Raw genomic sequence first — 17359 nt, 5'->3', positions numbered from 1 at the left:
ATTTTAAAAATGTCATTTACAATGCATCTTCAATAAAAACTGAGAAAAATTTGGACATTTTAATGGGAACATCTGACAATATAAAGCAATCCAAAACATATTACAACACAAAACGGTCACAGTGTTTAACCTCAACGTGCCTCTGACAGTCTAATTTAAGTACACTTATTTTTGGACTGTTACAGTGGAATGCATAGTATTGCACAGGAGTTGTTATTATGTTCACCACCTGCTGTAGTGTATTATTGCGTAGTGTACATCATTCTTGTAATGCTTGATTGTGACCAGGAGAGGGAGGTAAAACTCAGCTTAACACCTCCCAGTAACAGACACCCATTGTGCAAGCTGCTGAGTGAAGCTGCTTGTGGATTGCAGCTGGTGAACCTCTGTCGCCATCAATCACTCTGTCAGTAACAGTTTCCACAACTCAGTTTAACCACATCTGTATCTCGTGCACTTTATTCACATATTCATGAGTCCAGGTATAGAATGAGCTCCTGAGGTGGATCTTCAACAAAATCGGACCTTAGACAGCAGAGAGGGAAACACAGCCCTCTTGTGCTGCCTGCCTAGAAGCAAGGATTGTAAATTCAAAAGTTAATAACGACTATGCTCGTCTGTTGCTGTGACAATAACATCCATCCAGATCCGCATGGACACTGCACTGGAAGCCACCAGAAAGAACAGACGGTCATATGTCTTCACACAGAACGTCAGACTGGGCCGTGGTGACTAAAAAGAAGGCACAGACAATGAAACCGTCATCAGCTGATGAAGAGCAGCTTTTTTTTTGCTTAGTGGTAATGTTTTTTTTGTTTTGTTTGTTAAGATATACCAGTCATTTTGGACACACCTTCTAGTTTAATCGTTCTTCTTTATTTTCATGACTATTTGCATTGTAGATTCTCACTGAAGGCATCAAAACTATGAATGAACACATGGAATTATGTAGCAAGCAAAAAAAAAATTATATATTCTCCAAAACAGCCCTCCTTTGCTTTGATTGCTGCTTTGCACATGTTTGGCATTCTCTCGATGAGCTTCATAAGTCATCTGAAATGATTTTCCAACAGTCTTGAAGGAGTTCCCAGACATGCTGAGCACTTGTTGGTCATTTTGCTTTCACTCTGTGGTACATCTCATTCTGAACCATCTCGATTGGCTTTATATCAGGTGACTGTGGAGACCAGGCCATGTGGCGCAGCACTCCATCACTCTCCTTCTTTGTCAAATAGTCTTTACACAGCCTGAAGGTGTTTTTGGGGTCATTGTTCTGATGAAAAATAAATGATGGTCCAACTAAACGCAGACTGGATGTGATGGCATGTCGCTGCAGGATGCTGTGGTTGCCATGCTGGTTCAGTGTGCCTTCAATTTTGAATAAATTCCCAACAGTGTCACCAGCAAAACACCCCCACACCATCACACCTCCTCCTCCAAGCTTCATGGTGGGAACCATGCGTGTAGAGAACATCCGTTCAGCTTTTCTGCGTTGCACAAAGACACAGCGGGTGGAACCAAAGATCTCAAATTTGGACTCATCAGACCAAAGCACAGATTTTCACTGGTCTAATGTCCATTCCTTGTGTTTCTTGGTCCAAACAAATATCTTGTGTTCATTGCTTTTCATTAATTTGCGATTTCTGAGGCTGGTGACTCAGATGAATTTATCCTCAGCAGCAGAGGTGACTCTTAGTCTTCCTATCCTTCCTTCCTGTTGTTTCCTTTTACTTAGCTGATTGACAACTATTAGAATCATGGCAAGAACCAAATAGGGCTGTCAGCTGTGTACCAACCTAATTTCTGCACAACACAAGCCCATTAAGAAGGCAAGAAATTCCACAAATGAACCCTGACAAGGCACACCTGTGAACTGAAAACCATTCCAAGTGATCATGAAGCTCATTGAGAGAAGGTCAAGGGTTTTCAGCACTGTCAAGAAAGCAAACAGTGGCTTCTATCAAGAATCTAAAATGCAAGGCATATTTAGAGTTATTTATCTTTTTTTTTTCTTTGCTAGATCTATCTATCTGTATAGATAGATACCATTAAATGAGAAGGTGTGTCCAAACTTTTCACTGGTAGTGTATATCCGAGTAAAACCGCTGCCCAGCAGAACAAAAGTCTGGTAATAAGAGATTAATGTTACAATAATGTTTGTACTTTTTAACCATCTTTCTAATTTCTGTCTTGCAGCAGTAACTTAGCCTCTATTTGTTGTATAAGTGCAGACTGATAATCACCTGTTTCACACAACTAAGAAAAGAACAGGATCTTCTGACCACAAACTATTTCCCTGAGGATTTTCTTTTCCTCATTTATTCCTACATGGTGAATAAGGTCACTGTAAGTAAGAGGGTTGACACTATTACTTTCTTAGAAGATGCCTGTGAGCACCAAATAAAAGTCTTACTAAGCAGTACTAATGTTACCAACAACCTACCTTTGATTTCTAGTCTATTCAAATATGATGGTACATGTATCAGGTCATATCATATAAACAAAACTATTTGGAAATATAAGGTAGCAAAACAAATTTTGTAACTGGTTTACATACTACAATAAACTCAAACGCACATGTGTGTACCTGTGATAGTCATCTTAATTCTACTTGAGTTGTTTTGTTTGTGTTAACTGTACGTTTCAGGAGAAAGAAAATATTTATTGGACTTCCTCTCTGCGCTATTGTAATATATTTAATAATCATTATAAATATTGGTCCTGAAAACATTCTGTAAAGAGATTCTAGAAATATTTTTTGAAAGTGTTTTGGCGGATTTATGACTGGATGACATGTCAAGAAATGACTTTAGAACCTCTACAAAACGAGTCCAGTGCAGTTTAAGCTACATTTACAAACTGTTGCCCTTCTGATCCAAGGTCTGTGCTCAGGAACACATGAAAAACTTCACAGATTTATTTAAAGTCCAGTTGTGTAAAATATGAGAACTCACAGAGGTGCCTGTTCGTAGATGGTCGTAGTAAACTTCCTCTATTGCTTGGAAATAAATGACTCCCTTTAGCTTCCTTTCATCACAGTCTGCAGCAAAGGCAAAAAAGGAATTTTAGAACATTAATATTGAATATTTAAGTCAATGTGAATTAAAAAAAAAAAAAAAATTCCTTGTTCTTTCTACAAAGCACAATAAAACGTAAGAAAAAAATTAAAAAAAAATGTTTAGAATAAAAACTTTGATGTGATGTAATCTTATAATAAGTCTGACCACCTCCTAGCGTGACAGAGAAAGGTTCATTCAAACAAAGAGGCAAACACAGAGTCAGCGAGCACACCCCTCCAACCAGTCTAACCTGTATAGTAGGCTAGTCGTCTGTGGTCCATGTCAAACAGGAACCATCTCTTCTTCCAGGTTTTGACCCTCCCCCCTCGTTTGGTCAGGAAGCCCGCACAGCGTCGAGACGTCAGCCGCAGTTCCGTGCAGCCAGTCACTCCATGACCCAGAGACTCCACATGGGCCCTCAGGTCAAAGTTTGGAGAGAGGAAGAGGGGCAGGCTACGCTGCTGGAAGACAAATGGACTTTAAAGAAGCTTGAAAAAAACAAAAAAAAAACAAAAACCAGTCAATTTACCATGATAAATTGACCAGTTCCTATTGGAGTTTATAGTGGTTACACTTGTTTTGGGTCCCCAAACCCCAAGGATGAGATGATAAAAATGTAAATGTCTTGGTTAAAGATGCTGGAAGTCAGTTACTTATAAAATCATGAAAAATGAAACAGAATAACAACAAAACAGGTGACTTAAGCGTCAAAGCTTGCATTGTCTTTTGGTACCGCCACAGAAACATTTTATCCATTCGCTTCTGCTTCTCCTTATCAGGGAAGGAGTCAGGGTACCCGGAGAGAACACACGCAAACACAGGGGAGAACATGCAAACTGCACACAGCCAGTTGGTGGATTCTAACCTCTTACTGTGAGGCAACAATTCTCAAAACTAATCTAACAATCCCGCGTTAGAGTTTCGTGGAAACTCCTTGTATTGTGGGTAATGTCAGCATCAGGTCTCGACAAGAACATCGAGAATACATGGATTAAAAGGACTACATATGCGTGTCTGTTGCATTAGGTTTAATCATTTTACAAGGAAAACAAAATATTTTTCACTAACTTATAGTTTGAATTTCATTCATACCTCAGAGGTGTTTGGGGAAGAGATGACCCGTTGTTGCTCTTCAGGTTCTGGCTCTGGTCTTTGTGGGGTCTCTGGTTCTGGTGGTTCTGTTCTGGAAGAATTAAGCTCTCTTTGTCTTTTCTCCTCCAACAGCAACCGTTGCTGATCTTCCTGAGTTCACACGCACATCAAAACAAATTATTATCCAAACCATTTCCAAGGTAACACAGTAAGACGGAAGCGACACTGGTTTAACCCAGCTGGAGGTATGCATCCAAAAGCATAAAGGAAACTGAAATCAGAGTTACACTCTAAATCCTCCCATTCCTTTTTTGAAATTCTCTGAAACTCTCATATGCATGCACATTTTTTTAGTTTCTCCAACTGCCAGTGCTACAAACATGCATTGCAAAACTCCAAACATCTGCTGTCTACTTTCCTGGAGCTGAGTGGGTGTCAGTAATCAGACAGGCGTATCTAATTCAGTGTGTCGCTGATGATTAGAGGTGTCAGCGAGTGTTTCCCACAGCAGGTGACTCACCCGCTCTCTGAGCAGCCTCTCTCTCTCTGCTTTGGCTTCCCTCAGTTTCTTCTCAATCTCAATGAGATCCAAAAGGCATGGACTGTAAGAAAAAAGGAATAATATAACTGAGTACAAAAGCCTTATACAGTTAGTTTAAATTAAAAAAAAATTCTTTAGAAAATAATCCAATTAGCTGTATTTGTTTAACAAGTTATCAGTAGAATTAAATGGACATATGAAGCATAATCAACCAGACTCAAGCTTATCATCAGCAAAGATTGAGCTAGTGTTTAACAGGATGTGACAATGCAAAAGGCCAAATCATGACATGTGCTACATCATGAAGTATTCCTGAAACCCATCATGTAGTATGTCCAATACTATTCAATGAACAGACTTGTAACACCAGTGCAATCACCTCAACCGACACCTAACCTTATCTTCTGCTGCTGCGCAAGCCCCATGTTCATTTGCAAATGTTTTATCATTAACAGACAGCCCTACACCCGTTTACTTCCAGTAACACAACAAAGTACGCCTTCAACTGTTGCTGCTGTTGTATGCAAGTTCACAACAGTGTTGCTAACGTCGTTTGTTAATTAAGCCAAAAAACATAAAATAATCTGGTCATTTTGGCCCAATCTGAAATCCATCCTTTGACCATTATTCCAACTGGAAAAATTTATAATGCAATATAGTAAAACTGCTCAACCAATTACTGAATCTAATATGGATAGAAAACAAAACAACAGCCGTGGGAAAATAGTTAATAGCAAAATGTGGTTGCTCCCACTTTGATTTTACACCCAACGTGGTTTATATTGTGTGTTCATGCAATTTTGGCCTGATTAAGAGGGTTTCTTGTTGCACTTTGCTGCCACAATGTGTTTGAAAGTATCCTAATTTATCAAAAATGGTTTTATCTGCTATAGTAAAGACATAACAAACAGAAACTGTGGTCATGGAGCAACCTGATGCCAAGTGGTTATAGTGCCTTGTGTGTCTGAAAATATACTTGATGACCACAAACCAGGACCCACTAATTAATAGTGTCAAATTATATATATATATACATATTTTTTGTATTAAAAATGTGAATTATGGCGCAAAAACCCTTCACATGCTACATTTCTCCACTCAGTGGGCCAAAAGAATAGCAATTAAAATCCATTCTGGTTGCATGTGAATATAATTACCTAGTACATGAACGTTGAAAAATGCATTAAAGAACCCCATTTGCTTTTGAAAAAGTGAAGACACTGACCTGGCAGCACGAGAGCTTGTTGTACTATTACATGGAGTTAGGACTCCACCACCATTGCTGGCCCCAGGTCTGTGCCCATTGCCGTGCCCATTGCCGTGCCCATTGCCGTGCCCACTGCTGTGCCCATTGCTCAGTCTATGGGACAGGACAGGGGATGTGAAAGCCTCTGGGGCCTGGCTGTCAGGATGCATCCTTACCAGCACTGAAAGTGGAAGGAAATAAAAAGAGACATGTGAGAACAATATGCATTGGTCAGCATAAATAGATTTTTATAAGATTCGGCGTGAGAGAAATCCATCATGTGGTATCAAAATGTTAACTCACTCATTTTATATTTTACATACAAGAAGAGTCAGATATGATTTTCAGGAAGAGACTTAGAGGATTAAGAAGAAGAGCAAACTCCTGACAAGACGTGACATGACCCTGAAGATCCGGCTACTATTTAATGACAGATAGATGGGCATGTGAAAAACAGATACTACTGGGGAGATTTAAGGCTTAAGTATATGGGTGATTCTCAGGCTCATCTGGTCCGCACAGGCAAAACCAATGTAATAACGACCTGCCAACTCTACTGACACGCCTTTGATTTGACTAAAAGGGAGGGAACTGAGCAAACAGACCAGACAAAATGAGCACAAGGGTGCAGAGAGAACATGTTTATTGTTCTATATCACAAACATCTCAGCCTGAGCAATCAGGAGGACAAAGCGAGGTAGAAAAATTGGACTCACCTTGTGCTGACACCGGCCTGTCGTTTAGTCTGTTATTGCGATGCGAGCTTCGTCTCCTGGGCAGACCGACACCTTCTTTGCTTGGATCCTAAAAAATAAAAAGACAGTGTGCTTAAAGTACATTCAAAACACAGACACTGTCATCTCAGATCTTTCTGTTAGCTATCAGCACATGTTTTGGAAATCAGTAATTGAATTAATGCACAAATGTCAATTATGACATTAGACCAAATGATGACATTAACTGTTGCAGAAACAAAAAACCAAACCTGTGTGACAAGCTGCATACCTGCGGAGGCTTGTGAACCGTCAGAGGAGAAAGAGACATCATGCAGGGAGCTGAGCTGGTGATATCAGACCAGTCGGTGAGCGGCTTCTTGTCTTTGTGAACCTGTTTGAAAGCCAGGTTTAAATTCCAAACCTCAGTAAAGCATCTGTGATCAACACTGGCTACAGGGTACAAATACAATCTGTTCATTTTCACCAACTGTAACCGTAAAGCAAAACACATTCTCAACATACCACATCTGCCTGAGAATTAAAACTTCCAGGAGGGATTGTAATGAGTTAAAAAATTATCACAGCTCCACTATCTTCCCCTCTATCCCTCCCTCTCCCTGCTTGACTCACAAACACATGAGCAATTCAGTCACTACATGCAGTCCACTGTTTAACCCTTGTCCATCTCTTTCACTACTCAGCACAACAGCACATGCTGGCAGCAGAAGTGTGGCTGTTAAACATCTGCTGCACATACATCAGTGTTGTTTTCTAAGGGATTTGATAAATATTCAAAAGCTTTCTTGACACAATACGATCCAACTGTTTTCACAAATAAATATACAAATATACAAATGCACAAACAGCTCAGAGCACTAAAATTCCCAACACATCTGTGACAAGCAAACCACATCCTGCATGCAGTCATATTAAAGTCATACACACTTGGCCATGTTGTCTGACACTGCTTTCTCCCTCTCTCCTCCTCTGTACTGCCACTCCCTTCTGCCCTCCCTTTTTCAGTCCCCTCTCTTATTTACAACAGCTGATGAACTTCACATTAATCCAGTTTCATGACGGACGCTATTTTAAAGACCCTCAGTCACACAAATCAACTTGAGTGCAGTCATTTTACTTACCAATCGCTGCAAGGATGTGAAACTTCTCCCAGCTTGCCTTCTCTCTCTCTCAGACATCCACACATTCACAACTGCAGCACCCTCCCTCACGTTGCTTACTCCTCCCTCTCTACCCCTTTCCCTCCCTCCTTTTAGCCTGAGTTAATCTCGCTCTCTCTTGCTCTCTCTCTCCCCTCCTCGCTCACTCTCGCTTCCTCCCTCTGCTTGTCTCATTTTCCCTTTTACTCATCCAGATCTTGTCTCCTGCTCTTTTTTTTTTTTACTTTTTTTTTTACTCATAACTCCGATTAAATGCAAGCCACTGACTGTGTGATAAAGCCACAGCATAGTTTAATGAGTCACTGAGTAAATCACACACTTTTGGGCAGAAAGTACTAACAATGAAAACACATAACACATGACAGCGTGGACTATACTCAGAGCTGGATAGATGTTTCACGAAACTGAACTGTAAAGAAAGAAACAGGTCATGGACACATGTTAGACTTTCGGAAATCTTTCACTACTCACAAGTGACTTAGAGATTTGGATCCAGCTTTAGTTTTGCTAGCAGTGCAACTCTTTTGATCTTTGTTGAGTTGTGCTCAGATTGAATAAAAACATATTTATGCACTTAAGGAACTGTAACCAGTAATAGAGGTTGTTTAATTTGTTTCAGGTTTTTAATACCTAACTTAATATATAGGTTTATGCTACTGCAACAGCAGCATTTATCTGGAGTCAATCTTCTCTGTACATTACAAATAATATTGACTCTCGTGTAACTTTGTTTTTCTCTTTATTGCCTCACGGTGTTAATATGTTTTCTTTAATCTGTTAAATGCTCTACTTCAATCATTAACTAGCCACCAACTTTCTCTGCTGCTTGGTTCTAAGCAGTTAATCCAGTTTGCCTAGGCTTTATTTAGTGCCTGCTGGGGCTTGAAATAAGGCTGATGAGAATGGTGCAAGTGAACCAAAAACTGCCTGAAAAGTGTAGGCTTTGTCTGTACGAGGTGGAAGCCCAACTGTTAAGGCGAATTTGTAGAAACTGTCAGGAGTAGATGTGGGTTTGAATTTCTACCCTTTAACAAGTCTGGGAGGTTTGGCAGTTGGCCCACCATCCATACAAGTCTAGTAGACCAGTCACGTGTGAATGCCAATGTGGTAACCTATACAAATGCTATACAAATTCAGTAGTAGTAGTGGGACACCAGCTCAGGGCTTCCCCCCCCCAAACAGGTTTTAAAGTTATTTTTAGACCTTTTCAGACAGATAATGCTTATTGGCCTTATGTAGACAAGTACGTTAGAATGAATAACCTGTTCATTTGCAGCAGTTGAAAGATATTAAAGCAATGAGGGGATCTGTAGGGTCATATGATAGCCCTCTGCAGGTTTGTCACTATGAACTGAAATCTGCAGACAGATTCTGTGCTGCTTAAAAAAAACATTTAACTCATATCTGAACTCACTTCCTGGTTTACCTCGTTTACTATACTTTGTATAACAAACACTCATCATAAGATTCTTAATCAGAAAATTTCAGAAAATTAGAAAACTGTTGCTGGCCTGCTGGGTCTTGATTTCTGCTGAGATTGTGGGATGGTGGGATCAAAATTTGGTGTAAATAACATGAAAGCATGGATCCATCCTGCATTGTATCAGTGGCTCAGGCTGCTGGTACTGTAATAGTGTAAAATCTGCTGTAGCTGTATGATGATGCCATCTCTATATGGGGTGTTTCAAGCACGTTGTGGAATCTATGCCACCAAGAATTAGAGGCATGACGATGTCAAATGTAAAAAATTCAAATACAGCCACCGTCATTAGGAGGAGCTAGCTGCCTGCTGTGCCTTAACCAAATAATCAAATACTGCTTCCAGCATATGAAACATCAAGAACAGACAACACAAAAAAGAAATAAACAGATTGGTAAAACAGAAAAGTAACAGAACTAACAAATGTGGCCATCGCAATAGAAACTACACCAGTTAAATAAAGACCAAAAGTTAGTAAAACCCACAGTATGACAAATCCCACATACCATTTGGGTGTGTATGAGCTCCCTCTTCTCTTTCCTCAAGGCATTCATCTCTCTCTCTTTCTCCTTTTCCATGTCCCGCAGCTGTCTCTCTAACCGTTGGACTTGCTCCTGAAAATTCAGACAATCATTCCCATCAGTGCGGACTGGATATGGCTTCCTGTCCTCCGAGATAATGTCACGTGCTGTAGCTGATTCATGTAGCTGGTCTGAGTTTACCTTATCTTTTCATTATGCTGTGATGTAATATTGAGTAAATATCCCCCGATGTGACAGTGCGTATGTCGCTGTGAGTAAATACAGGTCACTAAGCTGAGTCCATCTCTTCAGCCGAGACACAATGCAAATCAAATGGCCATTTTGCAAGTTAATGAGAGGCACAAGACTGACACAGGAGAGCAGGACTGGAGAAGCAACTTCAATGAATATATGGCTGATATAAAATCACCACTTTAGGGCAGTAAGTGTGTCACAATAAGAGAGTGAGAGATGTCATGTGCATCGAGGCCACAGTGCAGCTGAGTCAACTGGCATCCCTCTCACACAATCCCAGCCTTCATCTCTGGGGCTACGCTCCTCCTCCTACATTCTGAAGCTAATTGAGAAACAACTGAACATTATTTTCATCATCTATGTTTATGGAATTGTAAATGTTGGAAGGAAGAACAGCTTTTTGGAACAGCCAACATTAAAATGTAAGTCAAGACTACCGGTGTACAAAGTAACAAACTATTAAGAATTTAAGTTTAGTTCTTTTATCTATCCTAGCATGTCATGTTTGGTTGGTTCACTTTGAAATATCTCAGCAATTACTGACATGCAAAAAAAAAAAAATTTCCCAAGAGCATTAATCCCTCTTTGGTGATCCTCTGACTTAGAATGTCAGCAATGTTGTTTTTGCGTCATTCTGTGTAATTGGTGCGTTTCTTTCCTTTTATAAAAAATATTGGACATAATCTGTGAGAGAGTGAGACTATTCAGAGTATAGAAGACTTCTAAATGAGGCATAAGATCGTTAATCGCGTTAACTCCACTCTGGCACACAGTTTGGCTAGTCAGGATGAGTTTTCAGTTAGTGTCATCATCAGGTTATGTTACGAAGCACATGCTGCCTGCTAAAATCAGCATGAGATCATTACTGGGGTCTGAACATTTAGCTCAGAATAAGCAGTACCCAACCATGATAGAAGAATGACCTGACAACACAGGAAAAAAAAAATTGCACTAGGAATTAAGGCAGGGGTGGGCAACTCCAGGCCTCGAGGGCCGGTGTCCCTGCAGGTTTTAGATGTGTCCTTGAACCAACACAGCTGATTTAAATGGCTAAATGGGTGGCTGTAGCTCAGGTGGCAGAGCAGGTCAGCCACTAATCAGAAGGTCAGTGGTTCGATCCCAGGCTGCCTCCTGGCTGCATGCCAAATACTAACCCCATGTTTGCCTACTGGTGGTGGTCAGAGGGCCCGGTGGCGCCAGTGTCCGGCAGCCTCGCCTCTGTCAGTGCGCCCCAGGGCAGCTGTGGCTACAATGTAGCTTGCCATCGCCTGTGTGTGAATGGGTGAATGACTGAATGTAGTGTGAAGCGCTTTGGGGTCCTTAGGGACTAGAAAACCGCTATACAAATGCAGGCCATTTAACCTAATCATGTGATTCTAAAACCTGGAGGACACCGGCCCTCGAGGCCTGGAATTGCCCACCCCTGAATTAAGGTGAAGTCCACATACAGACTGCTGGTTTTCAAAGTTCAGTTACTGAATTAGAAATTAAAATAATAATAATGATGGATTGCATTTATATAGCGCTTTTTCAAGGCACCCAAAGCGCTCTACAATTCCACTATTCATTCACTCTCGCATTCACACACTGGTGGAGGCAAGCTACAGTTGTAGCCACGGCTGCCCTGGGGCAGACTGACAGAAGCGAGGCTGCCATATCGCGCCATCGGCCTCTCTGGCCAACACCAGTAGGCGGTAAGTGAAGTGTCTTGCCCAAGGACACAACGACCAGGACAGAGAGCCCAGGGATCAAACAGGTGACCTTCCGGTTACAGATACGCTTCCCATCCCCCTGAGCCACGTCACCCCAGTCCATAAATAAGAGTACGCACACCCAACATGTCAGTTGAACAATTGAATTTAAATTCAAGTGCCAACATGTTACAGATCTTTTGAAACTGCCATGGGAATCCTGATCTGAAGAGTTTTGTTGGTTTAATGTTGCTCAAGGGCAGAATAGCTAATCTCTTAAAAAAATACCCTCACAAATAAGCATGATTTCAAGCATTTTTAGTCGACAATATTATCTTTCAGTCAGGATTGTGCAACCCTTCTTTTTCCATATCTCCTCATCTTCTTTAATCTTTTCAGACTCTCCTAATCATCTCTCCTCTTTTGCTTCCATGTGTTTTGCTCTATAATTTTTCACTCATGGTGGCCTGATTAAGCTTCTTGTATAGCGCCGTGCAACATAATCAGGGTGACGTTTTGAGGTAAAGAGTACAAGCTTGTGCCGAAAGAAGAAGAACAAGCCTTAAATCCATAAAAACAAGCATGAACTGTAACTGCAAAGAGAGGTTATGTGTACAGCAGAACAACCCATCTAATGTGGTGATTAATGTGATTAATTTCACTTTTAATGTGCAACAGCCCTGAAATGCTATCCGAGTCAGATTTATCACTTTGTTTGATGCCAACAACTCTGTGATTATTGTTGGAGGAGCACAAATTTGTGGTTCTTCCGTTCACTTTCTGGTCGGTCTTCTCCTCGTTTTAACTCTCAAAAAGAGGAAAACAGATTTCAGCAAAAGCTAGGAGCATGGTGCAACACATTTTAGAAAAAAAACGACAATCTTTATGTGTCTCTAAAAGAAGCATGGAGACTGTCCAGACTGTGATCAAAAAGAACTGGGTCCTGTTTCTATAGATCTTTTGCAAAACTGTTGTACTGGTATATATTCAAGTGTTAGTTGTTCCTATCATTTCATCCACTTATTGTATGCACAAGTATGACATCACATGTCTGCACTGATGCGGAATTTATGTGAGAGTCTTGAAAAAACTGAAAAAAAAAGCATGTGACCCTGATAACACTTCAAGGAGCAGCTGTGTAACTGTCTCAAAAACTCTCTCAAAGACGCGCTGTTTACCTGTGCAACGTTGACCAAAAGCTTCTGGCATGAGATTTCCTTTTCAAGCTCTCCTTCACTCTCTCTCTCCTTGCATTTGCTCTCATCCTCTTCAACAATGCCGGTCTCTCGCTCCAGAAAATTAAACTCCCAATCCTCAAAGGCCCGAACTGATGCCTCCATCGCCTCCTTCTCCTGCAATGAAGACAAAAAAAAAAATATTGTGTAAATAAAGGTGCTTTTTTATTGTGAACTGCTTGCTAAAATGTGTCTTGTTCTGGAGCCTAAGAGAAGGTTTATGAATGTAACATCCCCAAGAAATTTATGTGGGAAAATCAAAAGTGAATGGATGGAGGGGAGATACAAAACAATGCCTTTGGCACTCTAGTACAACAATAACTATTGAATGAATTGACTGGTTGATTGATGGAAACATTCCATCGTTCTGTTTTATGCAGTCCAGTCACTGGTTTTTCTACTTATATGCTTAAAACAATAACCCCCCACACATCCAGATGTTAGCACTGTTAGCACCCTTATTTAATACACCAATCAAGATTATAATAATAATAATAATAATAATAATAACATAAATAAGAGTGAACTCTTTACTGGATTTTTTTAGTGCAGATCCATGTATGAGTATGGTCACCTTTAAAGGTTGATTCATGCTCTTACAGAGATATTTTTAACTTTGTGCAGAACTTTTTAAAGTTTGGCAAGCCTCGTTCCATCGTCACTTTACATGATAAAAGAGTTTACTAGAGAGAAATCAATCGACAATGCTACACTTCCTTTGAGAAGTAATTTAACACCTTTTATTACACAGCTAGTAATATCAAACTGACTATTGCTGGCACAATGCTGCTACTCACAAATGCCAAATTAGCTTATTTATAATCTCCAGGTTATTTGTATTTCTTTATTATCATGATCTCACAATACTTCTCAAACATCTTGTTGTGACTCAAACTTTTTAGTGTACAATCAAAAGACTTGAGTACGTACTTATGTGGACAAAAGTTAAGTGAACTTAAGAGCTTCATTATTCTCAAGGTTTGGCAACCGGAGGCACACTTCCAGTATAAGCACAAAATTCAATGCTTCACTGCCTATTGAAACACTCAACGGCCTCACTGGAATGCCTGCTCTCTTAGTGCTGTGCAACACGTACTTAGGTCCTGTTTGTGTGCATGTATGCAGCTTTTTTTTCTGTGAAGCAACTTGTGAAAAACCTGTTTTCTAGAAGCCCTTTCCAAATAAATCTGACAAGTTACCACAGAAAGGAACCAGCTACCGGACAACACTAAACCTGTCATTAAACAATGCGATTTAAACAAAAAGGTTTCTCATCTTGTTCTGTTACATTCACGGGCAAAACACACATCCTGTGTTTTGTTTAGGTGTGGGTAAACATTAGCACTTCAGGTTGAACAGGTACTGAACAATCACTCACTGTATTCAAGACAATATTATGTGCAAGACTCAGCGCTGTCAACACACCTTGTATCTGAGACACTGTGATATATCAAAACAGCACACCGAGCATTAGCTGCAGTTTTATGTTTTATCTAGATAACTGCCATCGAGACACAATCATTGGGATGTTTTTGTGTCTCTCTATATTTAAAAAAAGGCAGGATTAGATGTTTAAAAACAGAAAACGGAAAAGACCCAGATGTGTTTTTGGGTGGTACTGGAAATCTTGAGCATGCAGTTTTTAAAAATGATTTACAGCCCACACCCTAAAGTAGGAAACAGACGTTTGATTACCACAACTTCAAGGAATCTTATCTGGCTAAAGCCCGCTGGTCAGTTTTGTGTTTAACATATTTTGAAGAATCATCATTGTAGATGAAATGACAATGATGCTGGCTCTGTTGGTTTTGCAGATGTTTTGATTGAAGAAGAAAAAAAGAACACTGTGGATCACCCAAATGAGTAACTGTAACTGTCATCCTCCACCCATGCTGAAAATGTCCTACTCGCCTTCTGCAGCTGCAGCATTAGCTGTTCTCGCTGACTTTCTGGCTGACTTGGGATCAGTTTCTCCTTTTTCTTTGCACCTACTCTTCAGCTCCTCCACCCTGCGTCGCTCCTCTTCCAGATTCTCTCGTTCCTGCATTTACAGACAGTTAGAAAAGAGCGAGCAAAAAACTGAAATGCAAAACAAAAACTCTGCCTGAAAAGAAACAAGAGCAACAGGTCTATAAACCTTTGTTTACAATGAGGGCTGGATATATTTATCTTGAAAACATCTCACATGTTTGACATCTAACGGTTAATGCATGGGAGCTGACTTATCACTGACATGATCTTGTGTTGACTTTAGCTGCACATTACTGAGCCTACATGCCAGTTTCTTCTGGGGGTGTAAGTCCTACACTAAGACACTCGAAGTGGAGGAGGGCTTGAAATATGAAGGTGTGGCATTGGAGGTTAGGGGTTAAAAAAAAACCCATAACATCTGTCAAGTTTTAAGTTTTTAAAAAGAAAAAAAAATACTAAAACTGTATTAGATAATATCACATGTATCTTTTACCTTTTGTCTGTCTGTGTGTTTGTGCTTCTCTCTTTGCCCGGCCTCCTCCTGTAAATCCTTCAGCTTCTGCGTGTGTTTGTGCAGCCGGTCCTTCTCTGTCTGCAGCTCTCCTTGTAGCAAAGCAATCTCCAGCTGCAGCTAAGAGGGTAGAAGACGCGACCGAGGTGAATCATACTGACCTGACCTTATGCAAGTCAGAGTTAAGCATTCCTTTATCGTGACTGTAGTGGAGTTTGGAAACGGCGTTGCAATTTCAATGTGCATGCATCAGCAGAAACATCAAAACCACTTTTACAAGTTTCGCAATTGATCTGATAATTCCAAGTCAATTTTCTCAATCAAATAACTGGAATAACATGTTAACCCTATCAGCTCTTCAGCGACTTTATCCAGCAGTTTTTTTGCACGGTGACATAACGTTTTTGTCCAGATCATGTGACATGCTCACCTCAATGTTTAGCTCTTCCTTCTGCTGTTCGATCTCTGTGATTCGCTGTTGGAGCACGGAGGGTGATGGCAGGACCCTCAGTGAACCCACCTCCAACTTTTTAATGGAGGTCTGACAGAAAGCAGGAAAAAGAATGAGCAGACAGAGTGACCACATGCAGGCTGTTAGGCTGGGAAGGGCTCAGACCAGCAATGATGATTCATTGTTTTAACCAGAATTAAAAGGTCTTAACAAACGACTACATCACCACCATAGACAGCTTCCTCTCCCTCACCTTCTCGTTCTCTGCGCTGCTACTTTCTGTATCAGACTCTGCCCCTGAGGAGGCGGGACTCTGACCTTCAGTCATTCTGGTGATCCACGGAGGCCGCAGACCCTGCTGCCACTGACTCCTGGAGTTTTCCATATTGTGTTGGGGCATTTCTATAGTCTGAAACAGAGGAGGGAGTAAATGAGAGCTGGAGAGTGTGGGGTTGGAGGGGTGTCTGGTTGACTTTAGTGAGTATTGTAGTAATCTAATATGCTGCATGGCTGAAGGTGTGTGAGGGATCAGGTGACAGTTTGCTGAGGGGATAGGATGGTTGAATAAAGCAGCATAAGCAGAGAAATCCCCTCCAGCTTCCAGAAAACAGTCTGTGAAAACACCTTGCTTTGAAGAGTGGAAGTGAAAGAGCGGAGTTAATATCCTATATGCGTGGTGGTTTGTGGTTGGGTTTCAGGGTCTCTCTCTTAGCGAAGGACTATCAGCGTGTGTAGACACAAGCGTGATAAACAACAGTATGTTCTGCTGTAGCTTCAATGGTCATCAATTACAATTTGAAAGGAGCAAGATCAGAAAAGGCTTTGAAGTACTGTTATATTGTACTTTATTATCTTCTCTGTCACATTCATGTGGATTTACTGAAGAAAATATTGTTACGTACAGAGCATATGATGTGCTACATCAAAGAGCTTAGGAACATGTCAGCCTACAATAGGCCTACAATATCCTAATCTCTTCATTATGTTTTGTGCTTTCACTCTCATCTTTGTGGTCTCGCTCTCTATACACACACGCACAAAAAAACCCTAGCAGAAACACCCATGTGTGCACAGGCCAAAACAAATTTGTGGGAAAATACTTTTGATTACTATTGTCCAACCTTTTCCCACCATCTTCTCTCGCCCTCTGTGCCCTCTTCCTTTCCCTCCATGCAGACCTTATTAGGTTGCAGGGAATGCACGCTGAGCAAAAGTAGAGATAAATTTAAGCCAAGATATGAGCGAGAGCTTCCAAACAACCACTGGCACACTGACATCCAGAGGGGGGGGGGGGGGGGGGGAGCACTGGGGAGGGATGAAAAGGCATGGACAGAGAGCAGCAGAGAACAGCAAGGGGGTGGCACAGCTCACTTCTAGTGATATAATGGATGGAAAAAAAGCTGATGTGTCCT

General features: G+C 40.8%; 1 protein-coding gene across 4 annotated transcripts; it reads right to left on the bottom strand.

Annotated features, from left to right (window-relative positions):
* Positions 1–40: 40 nt before the first annotated feature.
* phldb3 (pleckstrin homology-like domain, family B, member 3) lies at positions 41–15051 on the bottom strand. 4 transcript variants are annotated; one of them, XM_040030488.1, is made up of 11 exons: positions 14926–15051; positions 12958–13131; positions 9819–9926; positions 6944–7045; positions 6655–6742; positions 5918–6119; positions 4672–4753; positions 4152–4301; positions 3310–3520; positions 2955–3040; positions 41–732 (listed from the first exon to the last, which is right to left on the bottom strand). In XM_040030488.1, the coding sequence occupies exons 1-11, from the start codon at positions 14941–14943 to the stop codon at positions 598–600; spliced, it is 1356 nt and encodes a 451-aa protein (XP_039886422.1). In that variant the 5' UTR covers positions 14944–15051; the 3' UTR covers positions 41–597. The 4 variants fall into 4 exon arrangements, with proteins under 4 accessions (XP_039886422.1, XP_039886423.1, XP_039886424.1 ...); XM_040030489.1 differs by having other exon boundaries at positions 3310–3517; XM_040030490.1 differs by lacking the exons at positions 12958–13131; positions 14926–15051 and having other exon boundaries at positions 6944–8241; positions 9819–9929.
* Between the last annotated feature and the right edge of the window lie 2308 nt (positions 15052–17359).

This window comes from Simochromis diagramma, unplaced genomic scaffold (genome assembly GCF_900408965.1).
Source record: "Simochromis diagramma unplaced genomic scaffold, fSimDia1.1 OVJJ01000361.1, whole genome shotgun sequence".
Lineage (NCBI taxonomy): Eukaryota > Metazoa > Chordata > Actinopteri > Cichliformes > Cichlidae > Simochromis > Simochromis diagramma.
This window is presented reverse-complemented; position numbering and strand designations above follow the sequence as displayed.